This window comes from Mytilus galloprovincialis, chromosome 2 (assembly GCF_965363235.1).
Source record: "Mytilus galloprovincialis chromosome 2, xbMytGall1.hap1.1, whole genome shotgun sequence".
In the NCBI taxonomy this organism is placed as follows: Eukaryota; Metazoa; Mollusca; class Bivalvia; order Mytilida; family Mytilidae; genus Mytilus; species Mytilus galloprovincialis.
Window position 1 is genome coordinate 105886618 of NC_134839.1, and position 22612 is coordinate 105909229.

The 22612-nt window shown below is 33.1% G+C and overlaps 2 protein-coding genes across 4 annotated transcripts in view; both read right to left on the reverse strand.

Moving 5' to 3' along the window:
- The window catches only part of LOC143065258 (calcitonin gene-related peptide type 1 receptor-like), a 61491-nt gene extending 53924 nt beyond the window's left edge, over positions 1-7567 (reverse strand). The window contains exon 1 of the mRNA XM_076238710.1: positions 7298-7567. The gene's annotated coding sequence lies outside the window, so the exon portion shown is untranslated. The remainder of the gene's footprint in view (positions 1-7297) is intronic.
- A 788-nt stretch (positions 7568-8355) lies between these two features.
- The window catches only part of LOC143065260 (vacuolar protein sorting-associated protein 41 homolog), a 42830-nt gene continuing 28573 nt past the window's right edge, over positions 8356-22612 (reverse strand). For 2 of the 3 annotated variants that reach the window (XM_076238716.1, XM_076238715.1), the window contains exons 22-27: positions 22280-22420; positions 21743-21879; positions 20896-20995; positions 17441-17485; positions 10135-10214; positions 8356-9257 (exon numbers count right to left, since the gene is read on the reverse strand). In XM_076238716.1, coding sequence (XP_076094831.1) covers positions 9207-9257; positions 10135-10214; positions 17441-17485; positions 20896-20995; positions 21743-21879; positions 22280-22420 — 554 coding nt within the window. In that variant the 3' untranslated portion in view covers positions 8356-9206. Of the gene's footprint in view, positions 9258-10134; positions 10215-10763; positions 10854-17440; positions 17486-20895; positions 20996-21742; positions 21880-22279; positions 22421-22612 lie in introns of those variants that run through there. The other variant, XM_076238717.1, reaches the window with a different exon arrangement.

Sequence of the window (22612 nt, forward strand, 5' to 3'; positions counted from 1 at the left end):
GGCATGTCTTTATGTTAGTTGTTTTTGTGCTTCGCGCCAATCTAATGCGTCAAGCCATCTTACATGTTATAGTATCTTCTGATGCAGTGCGTTTGCACCACTGTCCAATGTTAGGGGAGGTAGAGTGTCTATATCATATATGTGCCTGTCCAAATGCATGAAGGAGTCTGTGATTTGGCGTTTGTCGTATGCTGATGTCTCTTGCATCTTATGTTCTTAGGGTTTAATGTTTTGTCGTAAAACAGGTCGTTTTCTTGTTTCATATTTTGTCTGGTCTGGGCCTTTAATACTGACTAAACTGTATGGATTTCCTATAGTTGGCGTACGTCTGTAGTTGGATCTATCTATGCCATTTTGACTCAGTTTGATATTTGTCTCATTGCAATCGTGTCACATTTCCTTATGTTTAAATAGTTCAAAAGGTAACAGTCGATAGGACATGTCACCCTACACGGATACATCATTCTGACTCCAAGCATCTTTGCTCTAACTCGTATTACCGCATATTTAGCTGAGAAATACGAAAGTGCAGGTCTTTGGTTTGACCTGTAAAAGATCGAACCTACAAAGTCTCGCACTCGAGTCGAGTACTATACCACGAGACCCAGTGGCAAATCCAGAATTTTTCATAAGTGGGGGGCCCACTGACTGCAAAAAAGGGTGGGGCCTCTGGACCACCCCCTAAATCAGTCTCTGAGACCATCGATGCGTATATAGCTGAGCAGAAACACTCTTGCCAAGCCTATATATGTGGTACAGCTTCGTACAGTTATAGAATGACATATTAGGTCATTTTAATATGACCGTTATAAAACGGTATGCAGTCAAGTTTGAAATGTATATATGTCTCGTCCTTTCCCCACATTTGTTCAGTAACTTCCTTGTTAGAAGTAAGGAGAATATAAGGCTGATAGAAACAAACTGATATGTACTCTATATGCCAGTACTACAGAGTTTGGAATGGGATGATGCAGGTTGTTATGTTGTGTGGTTAAATGCAGTTCTCAAAAACATTCTTTTTAAAGTGCAAGCATGTTTTTGTAAATTGCAATAGATGAGTATACTCTCTCAATTCTGTTATAACTAATTATTTATTCATCGATCATACTTAAAACATGCATGTTAACCTGTTAAACTTAAAACACTTGAGATTCTACTGGTAAATAGAAAATAACTTGGTCGTTCAATTAACACAATATAATACTTGTCTACCTTTTTATATTCTTTATTCAAAATTTAGCCAAACAATGTTAGATCTTTATTAATGTGCGTGTGTTAAACTGTATTGGGTGATTTTTTATCACATAAACCAAATTTCATCGGAGGCAAACTTGTCCTTATCTGAATTGCTTTCTTTTATGAGACAGTAGATACCAAAGCTAAAAACATCATGCTATAAGCCAAGAAAAGCATGGTTCTCTTACTAATTAAACAACAAAACCCTAACTTAAAAATTATCAAAAGAAGTGCAATTTCAGTAATGCTATAGCAGAGTGTTGGCAGATCAGGAAGAAAGATGGGGTAAAACTGAAGGCTTAAAAGAAGGAACTTGCAAAGAATCTTTAAAACGTTCTGACCAGCTATCATATCAAACACATATTGCAAAGGACAGGCAGCATCACCAACAACGGTACGATCGTGCTCATGGTATGACTCAAATTTCTTTGATATAGCAACACCATGAAAGAGAAATATAGGAAGACCAAATGAAACTTAGAGGCACACAACAGAAAACACTAGTAATCGTCGAAAGAACACACAGAAATATGTTGGAGGACGTTGGGAGAAGTAGCACAAAACCCAGATATTATTCTGACGTTACTTTGCCTTACTTGTCTTGGAGAATTAAAACTGGAAAAACAACAAATGTGTTATGTGTCTCTCTTACATTTATGTCTTAAAACAAATTGATGGGGATATTTGAAAAATACAGTAGTCCACATGTCGCAAATTTATATTCCTTAAGGCTAGCATAAATATGTAAAAGCAGTGGCGGATCCAGCCATTTGAAAAAAAATGGGGGGGGGGGGGGTCCCAACCAAGGACAAAGGGGGTTCTAACTATATGTCCCCATTCAAATGCATTGATCGTCCAAAAAAGGGGGGCTCCAACCCCCGGAACCCTCCCCCTGGATCCGCCACTGAAAAGGTGTACATAACGACCTCTTTAATATCTTAATCCATTAGTAACCTTAATAATTACTCTATGGTCCATCTGTCTTTTCTATGTTTATCCTAAACGCTTTTGCCCATTCACGATAAAAATTGCTTAAATATTTTATCAATTGCAGTTTGAATCCATCTCTAAAAACTAATCAACAGGTTTAACAGTTAACTTATAGCTAGTGAAAGGTTGATAGTATGAAGCAAGTGCAGTGTAAAACAAAACAATACTTACATTTCTATCTGATATGAATTCCATATGTTGTTTTAATTATATAAATGTATATTTTTTAAACATATATCATTTTTTATAAAGTCATTAGAGTCATTAGAAGGTGAAAGATCATATTCTAATTTGTATATACTGATAGTTGTCAAGTCTTCACACCTATTCTATAAATGTGTTCTATAATTCTACTAAATTTAAATAGACATCAACTTGCATTAAACATGTGACATTCATTAAAATATATTTGAAGTAAATCGATGATGTCAATTATATTCCATGGGAGATAATCTGATATCTATTTACATGATTTTTTTCGCTTTTGATTTAAAGGCAACTCTGTGTAACATTTAAAGAACATTTATATTTTAATAGAAATATTTTTTTTTAATTTTAAATTGGACATTATTATATTTGCAATTGATATACGAACAATTTTAATTACAGCTGTTGAATTCAATTCTGATAGGGAAAAGTAAAATTATGTAAAACACTGCTGCTTTATACTATCAACCTTACACTATGAACAAAATAAAGTAAATACAATGGATCAGCGTTGGTTCACTAAACATACCAAGAACCAGCAGGGTAAATTACCAAGTATCTTTTTTTAACGCTCCAACACCTACCCATTGTGTCTATTATTTAAACTATAACTGAGATGTCTTTTAAAAATGACAGTTCTCTCATTAATTAGGTCCTGTTCTTGCTGAGTTTAAATAACTATCTCATTATATTGAATGATTGACACATCAAATAATTAGAAGCATACATGTAGTGGATATAAAACATCAAATAATTAGAAGCATACATGTAGTGGATATAAAACATCAAATCATGTAGTGGATATAAAACATCAAATAATTAGAAGCATACATGTAGTGGATATAAAACATCAAATAATTAGAAGCATACATGTAGTGGATATAAAACATCAAATAATTAGAAGCATACATGTAGTGGATATAAAACATCAAATAATTAGAAGCATACATGTAGTGGATATAAAACATCAAATAATTAGAAGCATACATGTAGTGGATATAAAACATCAAATAATTAGAAGCATACATGTAGTGGATATAAAACATCAAATAATTAGAAGCATACATGTAGTGGATATAAAACATCAAATAATTTTTAAAAGAAAATTGAATGACCTTTCCTGATATTTCCATTCAATTATTATGAAGCTATTTTTTCCGTAATTTACAAAATAAGGCATATTCAAACTGATTTCTAAAAAGTATATATATAATGTGTTTGTAAAGATATGTAATAATTTTGTCAGATGCAATCACCTTTTAATAATAAACAAGAGGCTCTCAAGAGCCTGAATCGCTCACCTTGGTTTTTTGGCATTTATCTTCCATTTAAGAGTTTAAGTGTCAAACTTCATCGTAGTTAGTTTTTTTTTGGGTAAGATTCAGCATATCAAAGAACCTAAAGAATTAAATTTTTAATGAAGTTTGGTTAGAATTGGTTCAGTGGTTTCAGAAAAGAAGATTTTTTAAAGTTAGAAAACATGATAAACAAATTGTGTAAAATTGATCTTAAAGGGTAATAACTCTTCAAGGGGTCAATTGACAATTTCGGTCAAATTAACTTATTTGTAGATCTTACTTTGCTGAACATATTTGCTGTTTACAGTTTATCTTAATCATTAATATTATTCAAGATATAACCAAAAACTGCAAAATTTCCTTAAAATTACCAATTTTACCCAACAATGGGTTATAAGATTCATCTGAAAATTTCAGGGCTGATAGAACTTTACTTAATGAACACTTCAACCCTTTGTCAGGTTTGCTTTAACTGCTTTGGTTTTTGAGGTATAAGCCAAAAACTGCATTTTACCCTTATGTTTTATTTTTAGCCATGGCAGCCATGTTTTTTGACGAATCAAAAAATAAAACACAAACTTTATTCTAGATACCCTAAGGATCATTCTGCTTATTTTTGGTTGGAATTGGTTCAGTAGTTTTAGAGAGGATGTTTGAAATAGTTAACATCAGACGGACGACAACGGACGACGACGGACGCCAAGTGACGGCTAACGCTCACCGTTCACAATGAATGTATCATTTTCTGTTGAAATGTGTGAAATAGCCAATAATAAACAAAAATTAACAAGAATCAAAGTCCTTGTGAGCACTGATGGGTAACAATTGATTTCATCTTGCAATTTTGTAAATTTAAAATAAAAGAACATAGTTCCAATGTCCCCCATGTTGCAAATATTTTATCTATCTAATGAACAAGGGCAATAACTAAAATATACACCTATTTTTAGTTCTTTAAAATTGTTCCTAAATATCATACATCGAAGAAATGATGCTTCAGAGCAAATTCAATGTGATTTCCAATATAATTATTTTTTCCAAGAGGCATAACTAAACAAGAATGTGTCCATAGTACACGAATGCCCCACTCGCACTATCATTTTCTATGTTCAGTGGACCGTGAAATTGGGGTCAAAACTTTAATTTGGAATTAAAATTAGAAAGATCATATGGTAGGGAACATGTGTACTAAGTTTCAAGTTGATGTAACTTTAACTTCATCAAAAACTACCTTGACCAAAAACTTTTAACCTGAACTTCGCACTATCATTTTCTATGTTCAGTGGACCATGAAATTGGGGTCAAAACTATAATTTGGCATTAAAATTAGAAATATCATATCATGGGGAACAAGTGTACTAAGTTTCAAGTTGATTGGACTTCAACTTCTTCAAAAACTACCTTGACCAAAAACTTTAACCTGAAGCGGACGGACGAACGGAGGCACAGACCAGAAAACATAATGCCCCTCTACTATCGTAGGTGGGGCATAAAAATATTTGATCAGCACTTGTTTTCTAAACTGACTTAAGTGTCAAAGACATTGCTGATATAATGCTTCTGATATAAGTTTCTGGCAAGAATTGTACACATAAGAGCTCTAATGATGCAATTTATATGACAATGACACAAATATATACGTATGATAAAGGTCACAATTTGGGAAAATTAAATTGCTTATTTCCAATTATTAAGAATTATAAAAATTAAACATTTTTTAAGGAATTTTTTGGTGTATAAACTGAACCAAGTCACTCAAAAACATGTCATGAAGTCCTTCAGACTTTTATTTGTTTGTCAGTGATTTAGTCCAGTTTATACACCAATAAATTCATTTAATCAAAGAGCTGAAAGCTCTGAGGAAAAATGACGCCCCTGCCTCTAATATTGGGATATTTTTTTATGCAAGTCTTGATTTTCACATACCGTAATAAGTTTAACATTGCAACATGTCTCGTAAGCATATAATTGATATTCGTATATGCGTGTGTGAAGTGAAGATGACAACTGACTGTTTTTTTTAATACAAATGAACAGATCAAGAGTCAAGACTACCTGAATGATCTATAGTATCCAATGACTACTGCCTACTGGCTGTTTTTTTTTTTTTTGTACAAATAAATAGGTCAAGACTACCTGAATGATCTACAGTATCCAATGACTACTGGCTGTTTTTTTTGTACAAATAAATAGGTGATCAAGAATACTGGAATGATCTACAATATCCAATGATTACTAGCTGTTCTTTTGTACTAATAAAAAGGTCAAGACTATTTAAATGATCTACAATATCCAATGTTTACTGGCTGTTCTTTTGTACATATTAAATAAAGACTACCTGAATGATCTGAAGTACTCTAAGTAATGTGTAATTTTTTCTTGCAATTACATTTTTCTAAATCAGTATAACAGTACAACATAAGAACGAACTATAAAAATCAGTTGAAAAAGGCTTAACTCATCAGACGGACAAAAATACAAGTGGACTAGTATCCTTTCAAACCAAATGTTTATGAAGAGCCTGTTGTAACAAGCTCTTATACCCCACTAGTCCTATAACATATGACTTCGCATTCTTATTCAATTTTTAACGTTTTTATACTGATATTTCCATTATTTTTTTTAATTTTGAATGCGAAGTGTGACACATTGATAGTAAAAAAATTATCAGAACGGTAAATAGAAATAGTAAATAATGCTCCCGAGATCATATGTTATAGGACTAATTACCCACATACTCATTAAATAAGTTACTAGTAACATAGTTATTTCTGTTACTTGAAGCAAATTCTATTTCTGTAGATTTATACAATAGCATAATATTGTTATACTTGTTTTATTTCACCTTGAAGATTAGACAAATAGGGATACTCCTTTGATTTTTTATTTCATGTCAGTCAGGTCCCTTTATATGAAACTTGAAACCACTTCTCTGCCATATTGATATTTTATAACAACTCTGCTCAATTTGATATTCATTCTTTAACCATATATCATAGTAAGCTTATTTTTAACTTACACTAATCCACAATCTTTCATGTCAAATTTCTGTCTCCATTTAAGTTTATGCTTTTGAACCATCATGGTATTAAACACAATTCCAAGTAATTATGCTGTTATAGTGGGTCACCATATATTCAACTTGGGTGGCATTCCAGTTATTGAAATTTGTGTCAGATTGGATAATGAACTAGACCTTTAGGAATTGATCTCATTGTTTAATATGGAACCATAGTATGGGACCCCTACCCAGTAACAAAATAAAACATGTCAAGCGGCAAAATTTATCACCAGAGATTACAAGTGAAGAGAGGATGGATAAGTCTCCAAAATGCTTGCCAAACTGGAACTTCAACAAGATCTCCAGACAGGGACGAACAAGGAGTTGAAGCCAAAGTTAGTATCTATGTAAAAAGTAGTTGAGGGGCTGATTTACGCTATTGAACCAGACGAATTCCTCAAAAAAGCATATCCAAAGAGAACCATAACTGCAGAGAAATTAAAAGAATCCCACGCAACAATTATTGTGGAAAACAATGGAAAAGCAAGTAAAGAATAACTCTTACTGTGAGTTTATTGACATTCCACTAAGTAAAACACCGTACATTATGCAAACTCATCCTTTGTAAGACAGTGATCGTGCCGAATCAGCTATGACGACACTGTTATGCACGCATCAAACGTAGAGAGCCTCAAATCTGTTCTCCCGTTACGCCAATAACTCGGCGCTCTCTCAAACCATTGTATTAAAGCCAGCATCTATATCGACAATTTATTCACATGTCATACAGATACCGTTTGTTACAGACTCTACAGGTGTAACTTTGTAAACAAAGATTGAGTTGGATTTCCGGTACTTCGATCTGTTTTATAACCAGTGGAAAGTGGACCAACACGGACATATTATATTTTCTTATAAAAAAGGCAGTTGTTTGTAAAACGAAAAGACTATCAAGTATTCCCCGATTAATTATATATCTTTAATGTTTTAACAATGTTTTAGTTTTACTTCACATAATCGATAAAGTTATAAAAATAGATTTATGAGTATCTTAACTACATTGGTTGGTACACTTCGATCTTTTTGGTAATCAGAAGGACCGGAGGTATGTAAACTGGTTCCCGGTTGATTACTACACATGATAATACAAGCAGATTCCAGTTTGTTTGTAAAATAGTAAATACGAAACCAAGCGCGGTAGGCGGAGATATTTAATGGGGAAGAAAATATACGAAACCAAGCGCGGAAGGCAGAGAAATGTAATGGAAGTTCAGGTCAGAAGTATTGGAACAAGACGCTGAAAGCGTCATTTTCCAAAAAGCTGTTTCATCCTATAATTATATCTATGTCTTTCTCTGTAATATGTATGGCATACAAGACCAAATGCATGGACACATTATTTTCAATATGAACTACTCTGATCCTTTATTCTGTAATAAAAAGTACTTAGACCATTAGAATGGAACCAGAACTGCATTTTGTCATAAGACCAGTGGAAACATGAGAAATTTTAGATAATCCCTCATCATTGACAGACATAGTCTGGTAAATATATATAACTTAAATGTGTTGGCAGGCTAAAAAATAATGGCTTCCAAAATAATACAAAACTAAAGACAGCACTAAAGTATAAAGTTTTTATTTTATTTGTAAAATATGAACAGAATGGCAACTGGAAATACATAAACAATATCATGCCATAAACAAAACAGAGGTCACATAAATAACATTATAATTTATACATTTAATCAACATTACAAATCATCTACATGAAACACCTGCAAATTATTTTTTTAAAATGCCAAGGAGGTAAAAAAAAATCTTATGGTTTTGATTTACAATAAAACAAAATGTGTAAACAATAATTTGCTTTCTCTTATTTGATTATGGTCAAGGTTTCAGTACTCCTGATAGAAGTATGGTCAAGGATTCAGGACTCCTACTAGTAATAGAATTATGGTTAAGGATTCAGGACTCCTAATAGAATTCTGATGCAAACCATCCTTTGACTATTCAAGGATAACAAATAAGGAACAAATCAGTCTTTTTATTTTTAATTGAAGTGGACAATTAAAGACATGCTTTGAAGCCAAAAAGCTACAAATTTCGAAATACATTAATTGCACATTTATATGGTCAGGTGGTAACAAAACATTACAATTGGAAGAATAACTGATTTTAATGCAGGTTAGCTTACTAACACATAAATAATTTCTTTTTGCTTTTATAAATAACATTATAATGCCTGCAAAAGCAACATATTACACACATGTAAGCAAATAGATAAGTCTTATTTTCTAATTTGCTTGGAACGAGAGGTTATACTGAAAATATATATACATATATATATATATATATATAATGTGGTCTAGTAAAAGTACTATCTTATTTTCATGTGCTGTTAAAGCTGTTTTGATGTTAAACAATGCTTCATATTTATTAAAATTTAGTTCATTATGATGCAATAGTTCATTCTATTTAAAAGCAGGTGCTCTTTTCTGTGTACTGCATATAGGACAGCTATTCTGTAAAAAGAAACATTGGCATATATTATTATCACTTGTACAATCAGTGTCTAACAGCACATCATTTCTGTCATATATCACTTATATAATCAGTAACTAGCTGTCCATTAGATGATTACCACTTCATATTTATCATGAAATAGTACACCATCAAAATTATAACTTACTTTTAATGAAATTAATAACAAGTGGCAATTTTAATATACATATCAACAAAGAATGTTTTTACTATATTCATGTTCTTTGTTGCTTTTGTCCAAAGTAAACAAATGATGGATTTTTAGGCAGTTATTTTTTCCCCATTTATCCTAAGCCTGTTTAAGGTGTACTAATGAATAATTATTCTGAGATGGATGGATTGGTGTTTAAGGTCCAATGGAAAATATTACACCATATCATGACAAGAAAAAACTAATTTGGTATGAAAAGTGCTAGCTGACAAGGAAGCAGTCTGCAGGATGACATGCCATCAAACCAAGAAGCAATATTACCACTCGAAGCTCACAAGGAAGCAGTCTGCAGGATGACATGCCATCAAACCAAGAAGCAATATTACCACTCGAAGCTCACAAGGAAGCAGTCTGCAGGATGACATGCCATCAAACCAAGAAGCAATATTACCACTCGAAGCTCACTTGTCTTTCCTCTTACTCCTTAGTTCCATGCGATTAGTACAAAAGTACAAAAAACTTTTTTTACAAGTTATTGGCACAGCTGGGGATCAAATCCACAGCCTTCTGCACTCAAGGCAAGTAAGCTAACACTATCTCTATATCATTTAAAACATCTTTGTACCAAAACTAATTCAAGTGTTAGTTGTAACTTTATTAGGATTAAGTATTATAAATAAATTGTAAAAGAGGTTAAACAAACTTACCACACCCCTTACTGGTAGGCAATCTTCATGGAACGCATGTTTACAATGAAAAACAATAACATCACTGGCATATCTCATATCTACAATGAAAAACAATAACATCACTGGCATATCTCATATCTACAATGAAAAACAATAACATCACTGGCATATCTCATGTCTACAATGAAAAACAATAACATCACTGGCATATCTCATATCTACAATGAAAAACAATAACATCACTGGCATATCTCATGTCTACAATGAAAAACAATAACATCACTGGCATATCTCATATCTACAATGAAAAACAATAACATCACTGGCATATCTCATATCTACAATGAAAAACAATAACATCACTGGCATATCTCATATCTACAATGAAAAACAATAACATCACTGGCATATCTTATATCTACAATGAAAAACAATAACATCACTACATATCTCATATCTACAATGAAAAACAATAACATTACTGGCATATCTCATATCTACAATGAAAAACAATAACATCACTGGCATATCTTATATCTACAATGAAAAACAATAACATCACTGGCATATCTCATGTCTACAATGAAAAACAATAACATCACTGGCATATCTCATATCTACAATGAAAAACAATAACATCACTGGCATATCTCATGTCTACAATGAAAAACACTAACATCACTGGCATATCTCATATCTACAATGAAAAACACTAACATCACTGGCATATCTCATATCTACAATGAAAAACAATAACATGTGCTTAAGGTAAACAAATTTCAATCTCTTCATACTTATCCAATATGTGATATTACAGCTCGATTTTCAGCTCTCACAGGTTTATATATACACAAACAAATGAATGAAAACAAAAATCAAATTTCTGATTGAAAATATTGACAACATGCATGATTTCAGATAATTCTTGATAGGTGAAAATTTAATGAAAATATTATTTTCCTAGTGCTATAAGGATGCTCCTGGCTGATACATTATTTAGGAAATGGTGTCTAGACAGAAAACTTGTAAGGGTTCTTCAGAACCCAGTGTCTTGCCTACTTTTAGTCCCAGGCTCAACGAAAATGGGGGAAAAAACTATTAAAATTGTTTCTTTAAATACTAGCTTTTGATTGTAAGAAGTTCCTGTCTTAGTTTGATAACCAGATGCTCCGCAGGGCACAGCTTTATACGACCGCAGAGGTTGAACCCTGAACGGTTGGGGCAAGTATGGACACAACATTCAAGCTGGATTCAGCTCTAAATTTGGATTGTGATTAAATAGTTGACACAGCATAAGTTTCTGACACAGAATGAATGTGGTCTAATGAACTTAAAAAAAATTGTTTGCCTTTGAGCAATTCACTATGCTGTTGAATATTAATCCTCTCAAAAAAATGTTTGAAGAAATTTTCTTTTTATTTATGAAATCTGAAATGATAAAATTTACCCCCCCCCCCCCCCTTTTCGCTTATTCCAAAACTGATCTCAATTCAAATTTCTAATGTAGTTTGCAACAATAACTACTCATTTAAATACATCATAAAATATTAAAATGTAAAAAAAGTGCTTGTAATGGTAAAGATTGTTTTAATTTATTAGTTGGTAGTAAAAGTGAATATACATTGTATATTGTATAAAACAATGATTTAAGATGATTCAACTACTATTCTGGACAAAGAAAGATAACTCCAATTTTCAAAGAATATTTCATAATCAAAGAGCAGATTGCTCTGAGGGATACGTTTGCCATTGTTTTCATTGACACATGTATACATGGAGCTGGATAATACTATTTTCAAAGACAACTGCACATGTAAAATGTAATTTACGTAATCTGAATAGTTACAAAATAGCCAATCCCGGATACAAGTGTATGAACAATGTACTTAGGCCTATTGTGTTTTATTTTTGTACTATCAATTCCAAGTTTACTTTCCACAGCAGTCACGAGAGAAGGTATTTCGTATCTTTATAATCTTATCACCTATTTTCCTAGGTTAATTCTAGGAGGAACCCCATTCCTAACTCTAAATATTTAATTTCCTTCGGGTCAGTGGTCATGACTCCTTTCCGTACACATCCCTCAGTTTAACAAATGAAAGTGTTTAACGACCTTGACTGGACATACAGCCCTCGTACAGTCGGTGAGCGTTTAAATAATTTTTGCCATCGGTCAGGAACGAGTGGTGGTCGCCATCTTGGTTTTGTGAGTTGTTATCATTTGGTTTGTTGACTATTTTGGTGTTATTTCTTCACAACGGCTGCTTTCAGGGCCAGTTTGGTCAGCTTGGCAGCCTGCTTACTTCAATGATGGAGTACCGGTAGATGAGTCGTGGACGTAGTTCTAAAGATGACAGGAAGCGTTATCAGGACTAAAGCCGTGAGGCAGTGAATTGAAGGTCAATCATCTAACACCTAGGATACAGCCCACGGACGTTAATCGGCATAACACTCCCCCATGATACAATGGGTTTTGGAGTGCATGTTAATGCGGGTACGCCTACTATTACGTCTACTGTACAATGTTGGATTGGTTTCTGTCATCTAAAGTAGTAAGTCGTTGGTCATCTAACAGTAAACCCTCATCGAAGATAGCGGGTAAAGGAGAGCTGGCCCAGCACGTTCGTTCAACTGTAATGACTGAGACGTGTATCATGATTGAGTGCCTCGGTTTAAATTGTGATCGTTTTTAATATAATACGACGTTTATCCACAGAACGAGTTAATTTGTATTGTATATTTTGATCTCTCAGAATTGACGGAATTTACTTCCGGAAGGGAGACAACTCGAAACAATAATATGGAAGACTCCATTTTGCCGGAAGGGCGTTGTAGTTAAAGCTCTACGATGTGGACTTCATTTATTTTAATTTAAATGATGCATATGATTTAAAATTATGCAACAACAATAACCCTCAATAGCAGACATACATAGAAAAGATCCCATGAGTTTTAAAATAATCAATTGAGTGGGGAATCCAGAGCAACCATTCAATCTAATACCCCTTGAAGTCAGGAAAACTAGACGCATGCGCACAATTACCTAAACAAACCCTGGAGCGAGAATGTGTATTAAATGTTAATGAAACAACCTAGATGGTTCTCTATTTCTTTATTGAAGTACAATATCAAATATCAGTTTCATAACGGTGACATATAAGAAAAACTCCACTTCAGTTCTTATATGACAGATTTATCGGAATTCAGAGAACTCTCGCATTTTTATCAAAACTGGGGAATTCCTTCCCTCTGACATGTTTCTAAATTTATAAAAACACTAAATATAAATACTGCTCAAATCTGATTTTCCGTGTTGTTAAAAACAGGCATATAAGTCAAGGGAAATATCAAACATGAAGATTATGAAAAGAACATAATAGGAAAGTTGTTTAAGTTCAATCCCTTTGTTTGTTTCTACCTTTTAAAGCAAGACAATCATTTGAATCTAAGCTGTTCCTTAGTGTTTAGAACAAGAGTGCACACACTGAAATGTCTCGCCTTCTTTACTAAGCATTGATATTATGTTGATAGTCCGAAGTATAAAGCTTGATTACAACTGTCACATAAACTTAACATTAACCAAGATAGCTAAACAAAGACCAATGAACCATGAAGATGAGATCAAGGTCAGATGAACCATGCCAGGCAGACATGTACAGCTAACAAAGCTTCCATACAACAAATATAGTTGACCTATTACTTATAGACTAGTTGAAGAAAAATAGACCAAAACACAAAAACTTAACACTGTGCAATGAACCGTGCAATTGAGGTCATGGTCAAATAAAACCTGCGGGACTGACATATAGATCATAATATATTTCCATACACCAAATATAGTTGACCATTTGGCATATGATATTAGATAAAAAGACCAAAACTTAAAAACTTAACTTTGACCACTGAACCATGAAAATGAGGTCAAGGTCAGATGACAACTGCCCGCTAGACATGTACACCTTACAACCATTCCATACAACAAATATAGTAGACCTATTGCATAAAGTATGAGAAAAACAGACCAAAACACAAAAACTTAACTATAACCACTGAACTATGAAAATGAGGTCAAGGTCAGATGACACCTGCCAGTTGGACATGTACACCTTCCAGTCCTTCCATACACTAAATATACTAGCCCTATTACTTATAGTATCTGAGATATGGACTTGACCACCAAAACTTAACCTTGTTCACTGATCCATGAAATGAGGTTGAGGTCAAGTGAAAACTGTCTGATGGGCATGAGGACCTTGCAAGGTACACACATACCAAATATAGTTATCCTATTACTTATAATAAGAGAGAATTCAACATTACAAAAATTTTGAACTTTTTTTCCAAGTGGTCACTGAACCATGAAAATGAGGTCAACGACATTGGACATGTGACTGACAGAAACTTCGTAACATGAGGCATCGATATACAAAGTATGAAGCATCCAGGTCTTTTACCTTCTAAAATATAAACCTTTTAAGAAGTTAGCTAACGCCCCCGCCGTAGCTGCCGCCGGATCACTATCCTTATGTCGAGCTTTCTGCAACAAAAGTTGCAGGCTCGACAATAAAACGGTTGACGTGAGGGCATAGATCTGAGCCACTGGTATAAGTCTACAGATTGCTTGAAAGCAATCGTATCCCAAAAACTGTGCAATTGAAAATTTCTTGCTATTGCACAATATTGTGCAATTAGATATTTCTTGCCATTGCGCAATACTGTGCAATTGAAGATTTCTTGCTATTGCACAATACTGTGCAATTGAAGGTTTCTTGCTATGGTGCAATACTGTGCAGTTGAAAATTTCTTGCTATTGCACAATACTGTGCAATTGAAGGTTTCTTGCTATGGTGCAATACTGTGCAGTTGAAAATTTCTTGCTATTGCACAATAGTGTGCAATTGAAGATTTCTTGCTATTGCAGAATACTGTGCAATTGAGAATTTCTTGCTATTGCACAATACTTTTAAAATATAACAATTTTGGACCCCGAGTTGGACCAACTAGAAAACTGGGCCCATAATAAACAAGAGTGCACACGCTGAAATGTCTCGCCTTCTATACTAATCATTGATATTATGTTGATAGTCCTAAGTATAAAGCTAAGCTTTATTACAACTCACTTACTGTCACATAAACTTAACATTAACCAAGATAACTAAACAAAGACCAATGAACCTTGAAAAAGAGGTCCAGGTCAGATGAACCATGCCAGGCAGACAGGTACAGCTAACAATGCTTCTATACAACATATATAGTTGACACATTACTTATAGTTTAAGAAAAATAGACCAAAACACAAAAACTTTACACTCTGCAATGAACCGTGAAAATGAGGTCACGGTTAAATAAAACCTGCTCGACTGACATAAAGATCATAAAATATTTCCATACACCAAATATAGTTGACCTATGGCATATAGCATTAGATAAAAAGACCAAAACTCAAAAACTTAACTTTGACCACTGAACCATGAAAATGAGGTCAAGGTCACATGACATCTGCCCGCTAAACATGAACACTTAACAATCATTCCATACAACAAATATAGTAGACCTATTGCATATGGTATGAGAAAAACAGACCAAAACACAAAAATTTAACTATAACCACTGAACCATGAAAATGAGGTCAAGGTCAGATGACACCTGCCAGTTGGACATGTACACCTTACAGTCCTTCCATACACCGAATATACTAGCCCTATTGCTTATAGTATCTGAGATATGGACTTGACCACCAAAACTTAACTTTGTTCACTGATCCATGAAATGAGGTCGAGGTCAAGTGAAAACTGTCTGACAGACACGAGGACCTTGCAAGGTACGCACATATCAAATATAGTTATCCTATTACTTATAATAAGAGAGAATTCAACATTACAAAAAATTTGAACTTTTTTTTCAAGTGGTCACTGAACCATGAAAATGAGGTCAAGGACATTGGACGGAAACTTCGTAACATGAAGCATCTATATACAAAGTATGAAGCATCCAGGCCTTCCACCTTCTAAAATATAAAGCTAACGCCGCCACCGTAGCCGTCGCCGTAGCCGGATCACTATCCCTATGTCGAGCTTTCTGCAACAAAAGTTGCAGGCTCGACAAAAATCTAAGTACATTTAGATTCAGCATATCAAAGAACCCCAAGAACTCAATTTTTGTTTTAATCAAGCTAACTTTAATTTTGGACCCTTTGGACCTTAATGTAGACCAATTTGAAAACAGGACCAAAAATTAAGAATCTGAATACACAGTTAGATTTGGCATATCAAAGAACCCCAATAATTCATTTTTTGATGAAATCAAACAAAGTTTAATTTTGGCCCCTTTAGGTCCCTAATTTGTTGGGACCAAAACTCCCAAAATCAATCCAAACCTTCCTTTTGTGGTCATAAACGTTGTGTTAAAATTTCATAGATTTCTATTAACTTATACTTAAGTTATTGTGCAAAAACCAAGAAAAATACTTATTTGAGACCTGTTTTTGGCCCTTAATTCCTAAACTGTTGGGATTAAAACTCCCAAAATCAATCCCAAACTTCCTTTTGTGGTCATAGACATTATGTTAAAATTTCATAGATTTCTGTTTACTTATACTAAAGTTATTGTGGGAAAACCAAGAAAAATGCTTATTTGGGCCCTTTTTGGCCCTTAATTCCTAAACTGCTGGGACCAAAACACCCAAAATCAATTCCAACCTTCCTTTTATGGTCATAAACCTTGTGTTTAAATTTCATAGATTTCTATTTATTTTTACTAAAGTTAGAGTGCTAAAACCAAATGTCTTCGGACAACGACAACTACGGACGACGACGATGCCAATGTGTTACCAATATACGACCAGAAAATTTTCAATTTTTGCGGTCGTATAAAAATCCAGTCTGGTTTATGAATCTAATAAATGTTTTAAAAACTTTAACTGCAGACTGTATGTAATTTTAACTGAAAGACAAACTAAGTCCATTTAAAAGTAACATACGGAACAGGAAATATTTTTTTATAAAATTTCCTTCAAGATACTATACTAGCTTTTGATCATAAACAAGCTTCTGTCCAAGTTTGGTACAACTTCAAGATAGTTTAAGAAAGTTATTAAAATTTAAAAAACTTTAATCACCAAGTGAATGTAATGTTAACTGACAAAGCTGAAAACGGAATTTAGGATTGCTTTGTCTTGCTTTTGCAACAAAAGTCACAGTCTCAACAAAAATGATGTGTCCAAAAAGTGTCTACCAACCTTTACGAGAACCCTTTATATAAACACAGTTGATTTCATTCTATTGTAAGTTTGATACTTTCTAAACAACTATAAAGCTTGACTTACCATTAACAACTATTCTCTGCTGACAAACATTACACATTGCTGCACCTGAAATAACATGAAAAATAGGAGTATAAACCATTAAATTTGCATTTGCTTTTAACATGAGACCAAATAAATCTAAAGATGCAAACAGTAGTTTTGTCTACCGGTTACTGTACAAAGATTTGTTCCATTCATCAGTCAGATAAAACACCAATTTTTTTTTACTTTTGCCAGTGGATATATGTAATGTATCTACCGTTTTTAGGTGCGTATAATGCGCACATTTATACCCTAGGTCATGTTTCTTGTAAGAGGAGTGCGTGTTATATATGACTACAAACAATTTCTTAGTCTTTTTTTCAGGTCCAAACTTCGACAAAGAAATTTCCAAGTGAAGTGAAGAGTACCGAATATTTTTGCTAAAACCTCGATTGTTTTTATGTTTTACATGTTATAATTGTAACATGAATCGTATTGTTCTTGATTTGTCATGTTTTATGCAAATAAAATACATTCTATATCTCTGATGTTACATTTATTGTGTAAATTTGTCCATCTGTTTTGCAATCCGGAAATTTGCCAAGTCTTAATAAAGACACAATAAAGCTTTTGCTGTCGATTAAATTAGCCTCTGTGTTCCTTGTTGTCATAACTTATTGCTTTTGTATGTGTTCATCATAGAGAGTTGAAGAAAAGTGTATAAAAATTAAATAAACCACGCTCGTTTTGAAATGATAAACTGCCATTTTTCCTAATGTATTGATCAGGTGATCGCAATTCATGTGGGTCAGTCATGTGACTTAATATTGTAAAGTGATGATTTTAATACTCTATGAAAAATTTATTAGGAAAAATACGTTTTTACTTTGTAACTTTTCAACTTTTAAACAACTGTTTAAAACCATTCAAGAAACTATGATTGAAAACATGATAATCCCATAATTGTAACCTGAACAAATTTAGTTAGGAACAAGGTCAACCTGTCACTGATTTGTTTTGACATCCATTAGACCCGTTGATTGAGGTGTGATAATCCGGATTAAGAGCTAGAATCATCAAACAAAAAATAAAAACAATGAGATTTTAACAACTTATAACAGCACTAATGACATTAATTATAATTATTAGACTGATTCGTAATTATTTTATTGTTTGAATCAGAACAATAATTTGGACATTTAATCTTGTCCTTGATACTCAAACAATTTATTAAATTTGAATTAAAATATTTATCTCAATCTAATAAAATTCTTATTCATTTGTTGGAATACTTTCAATTTCATATTAATTACGTATTCCGTACGGAATTCTCCGACATTGGTGTCCATTTAAAAACTTCCTGTTTACCGATAAACTTCCTGTTTGCCGATTTTGGAGCTGTAACTTTTCTAAAAATGTCTAGGAGTATTATATGATCAACTAGATACCATTGAGATGGGAGCCATCTCTGTGGACCCCGCTGTCAATAACGTGGGGTAAATAAGTTGTATGGATAATCTGATATGAAGCATTATTTGAAGTTATTACATCCACAGGACATGGGGTTGTCAACTGAAACCAAAGTTTTTGACCTTGACCTTTGACCTAGGAAGTTGTACATACATCATGACACACCCTCTGGTGTTGGTTAATAAACATGTTAAGTATTAAGTATAAAATCATAACGGTTATCTAGATATGGAGCGGACACGATCTTCACCACAGGACACGGGGTTGTCAACTGAAACCAAAGTTTTTGACCTTGATCTTTGACCTAGGAAGTTGTACATACATCATGACACACCCTCTGGTGTTGGTTAAAATGGATGTCAAGTATAAACTTTGAAATCATAACGGTTCTCAAGATATAGAGCGGACACGATCTTCACCACAGGACACAGGGTTGTCAACTGAAACCAAATTTTTTTTACCTTGACCTTTGACCTAGGAAGTTGTACATACATCATGACACGCCCTCTGGTGGTGGTTAATAAACATGTAAAGTATAAAGTATGAAATCATAATGGTTCTCTAGATATGGAGCGGACACAAAGTTAAAGTGTTACGGACGGACGGACAGACTGATCACTATAGGGCGACCCGCCTAAAGGTTGGGGCCCTAATAAACTTTTTTTCTCTCATTTCTTGGACCACAAAGGGGTTGCGCACTATACACAAATGTGCACTATACACACCTAAAAACGGTACTTCATTACTATAGAGAACTATTTTCCTATTGTGTACTGATTAAGTGTATGATAGCTTATGTAACAAAAAATATGTTTCAGCGTGACATTTGTTCCGCTGGAACAAATTTCATAGGAAATATGTACCGCCGGAACTTATATCACAGAAAATATGTTCCAGCACTGTAAAATTTGTGCCGGAACTAATTTTTTGACCAAATATGAAATAAGTTCCGGAACAAATATCATAGCTCCATGAATTTTGTTCCAGTTAATATTAAAAGTTTTAAATAAGTTCCTGTGATATTAGTTTAAAACCAATATGTACATATTTCAAAGAAACCAATGAATAAGTTCTTCTCAAACCTATTTTCACTGAAATAAGAACATGTACCTTTGCAACATATTGCACAGAGAAACATTTTCTTGTTACACTTAAATTATAAAGCAAGCTAAATGCTGTACTGAGTGTGCTGGCATGGGATACATGTGCAATTTTAGGCATGACTGTAAAGTTCTACAGGATAAAGTGGTGGTAATTTATCATAATTTGTATCTATGTTTTATGTGGTATTCCGTCTTGGTTCTTGTTAACTGTCATGGCCCTGTTTCTAGTCATACATGTACTTGTCATGGAACAGTTTCAAAAGAGTGTGTCTTTTGTTTCTTCATGTCTTTTACAATCATTAATCAGTTATTTCGTCCTTTCCAAATTAGTTCATATGTTCATGTTCTTTGACTTTAATTTTTTCTAAAAGATTTTTCTTATCCTACTCTTTTCTGCTTAAAGTGGGACTGTCATTTTGATATTTTTTACGTTTATAATTAAACATTTGCTATAGTCCTTAAGATTCTTATTGGATGAATTACATTTCTCATTTATTATATTATCAATATATTATACTTATTTTTATAATGCCCTTGAATGATAACTTTAAACTCATTGATGACAAATGTTCAGTATATAAGATAACCTGTTTAACCAGTGGAACATATTTCACAGACTAGGAACTTATTTTACCAGGTGAGGAACAAATTTCACAAACCCAGAACTTATTTCACCAGGTAAGGAACAAATCTCATAAACCTGGAACCTATTTCACTAGGTAAGGAACAAATATCACCAACCCGGTACTTATTTCACCAGGTAAAGTGTGAAACTTATTTCATAGAGATGGAACAAATTATATTGAAATTATCTATGAAAAAAGTTCTCCAAGAACATATTTCCTGTGATATTAGTTCCACTGGAACTTTTTTCACAGGAACAAATTTTGGCTCACACTTACACAACAAGCTTATACTTACTGCTAACAGCTATTCCTTTCCTCTGAGTCTTTATTAATCTGTCCAGTAAATTAAAACTGTCCACTACTAATATCTTCTTACAGCCTTCTCTTAATGATATCTATTGAGGAGAACAAAAATGATAAAAACAATAAAGTCTGAATTGTTTATTACGGTAAGCTATTTTACATGAAATTTTCAATGTCACATGTTTATTACAATAGAATGTATCAAGACACCAATATAATCCTGATAGCTCTATTTGAGGGATTATATTGTTGAGGGTTGATACAGTGTGTGATATCAATACAATTACCCTCAACCAAGGTTACCTTCTGGGAGGGTTGATACAGTGTGTGATATCAATACAATTACCCTCAACCAAGGTTACCTTCTGGGAGGGTTGATACAGTGTGTGATATCAATACAATTACCCTCAACCAAGGTTACCTTCTGGGAGGGTTGATACAGTGTGTGATATCAATACAATTACCCTCAACCAAGGTTACCTTCTGGGAGGGTTGACCTTAGATGGGTATGACTTTTCTGTTATGGTCTGTTGTTTTATATATATTTTATATGTTTGTCTTAATAAATTTTTGGTCTTGAGTCCACCTATTACAAGAACATTTTTCTTGAACACTAAGTACAAAAAACTAGTGTATATAATGGATTAATTAAATCTATCTTCTACATGTACATACAGGCCTAGGGGGACAATACATGTTCAGTTTAAACAATATAAAATCTTTAAATAAGTATGACAGATTGTTTTTTTTTTACAATTTTTTTTTACAATATACAAGTAGTATTTCAATGAATATCAGCACAAGATGTTTTAATATCTACAACTATCTATATGATTTACCTGTAGATGATAATCTTGTAATATTTTGACAAGTGAGTCTCTGAGTCCTTCGATTTCCATACCTTCCTGGATTTTATCTATTAGTATAATGGGATCTACGTGTGTTCCTATGTTGTGTAATAATACTTTTATAAAAACTGAAAAAATGTAAATATAAGATAGTTAAAAAGTCCGTCAAATATATGATATACTGTTCAGTAAACAAATTTAAGTCCTTACATGGTGTATCATAGCAATCCTGTATAGTTTCTAACATAGTTTATCTAAGCTACAATGTATGATATTTAAAATGATTTATCTAAGCTACTTTAGTGGGATCTTATATGATTTATCAAAGTTACACTGATTGAGACCTAACATGGTATATTTATTCTACCCTGAATGAGATATTATATATATGTTTTATCTAAGCAATTCATTCAGAGATCTAACATGGATTATCTAAGCTACTTTGAATGAGATCTATCATGGTTTACTTAAGCTACTCTGTATTATATCTAACATGTTTTATCTACGCTACTTATTAAGAGATCTTACATGGTTTATCTAAGCTACTCTGTATGAGATCCTCCCATAATTCTGGTTCATTGTGATCTTTACAGAATTCTATGGCTCTGTTGACATCTTGTAATTTTTCTGTTATCAGTTTTAATGCCTGCTTCACATTTCCCATTCTACCTGTAAATATTGAACAAACAAGTAAATTAACAAGTTAACATACAGGATTTTCATGTACATCTTTAAGATGATCTGATATGGATAGTTTAACGTCTTTTCTACATACTGATATCTTAAAATATCAGCAACAAGCCTCAATATGAACCTTTTGGCAAGTTAGAAAAAAGAGCAAGGAATACAAGCACTTGGATT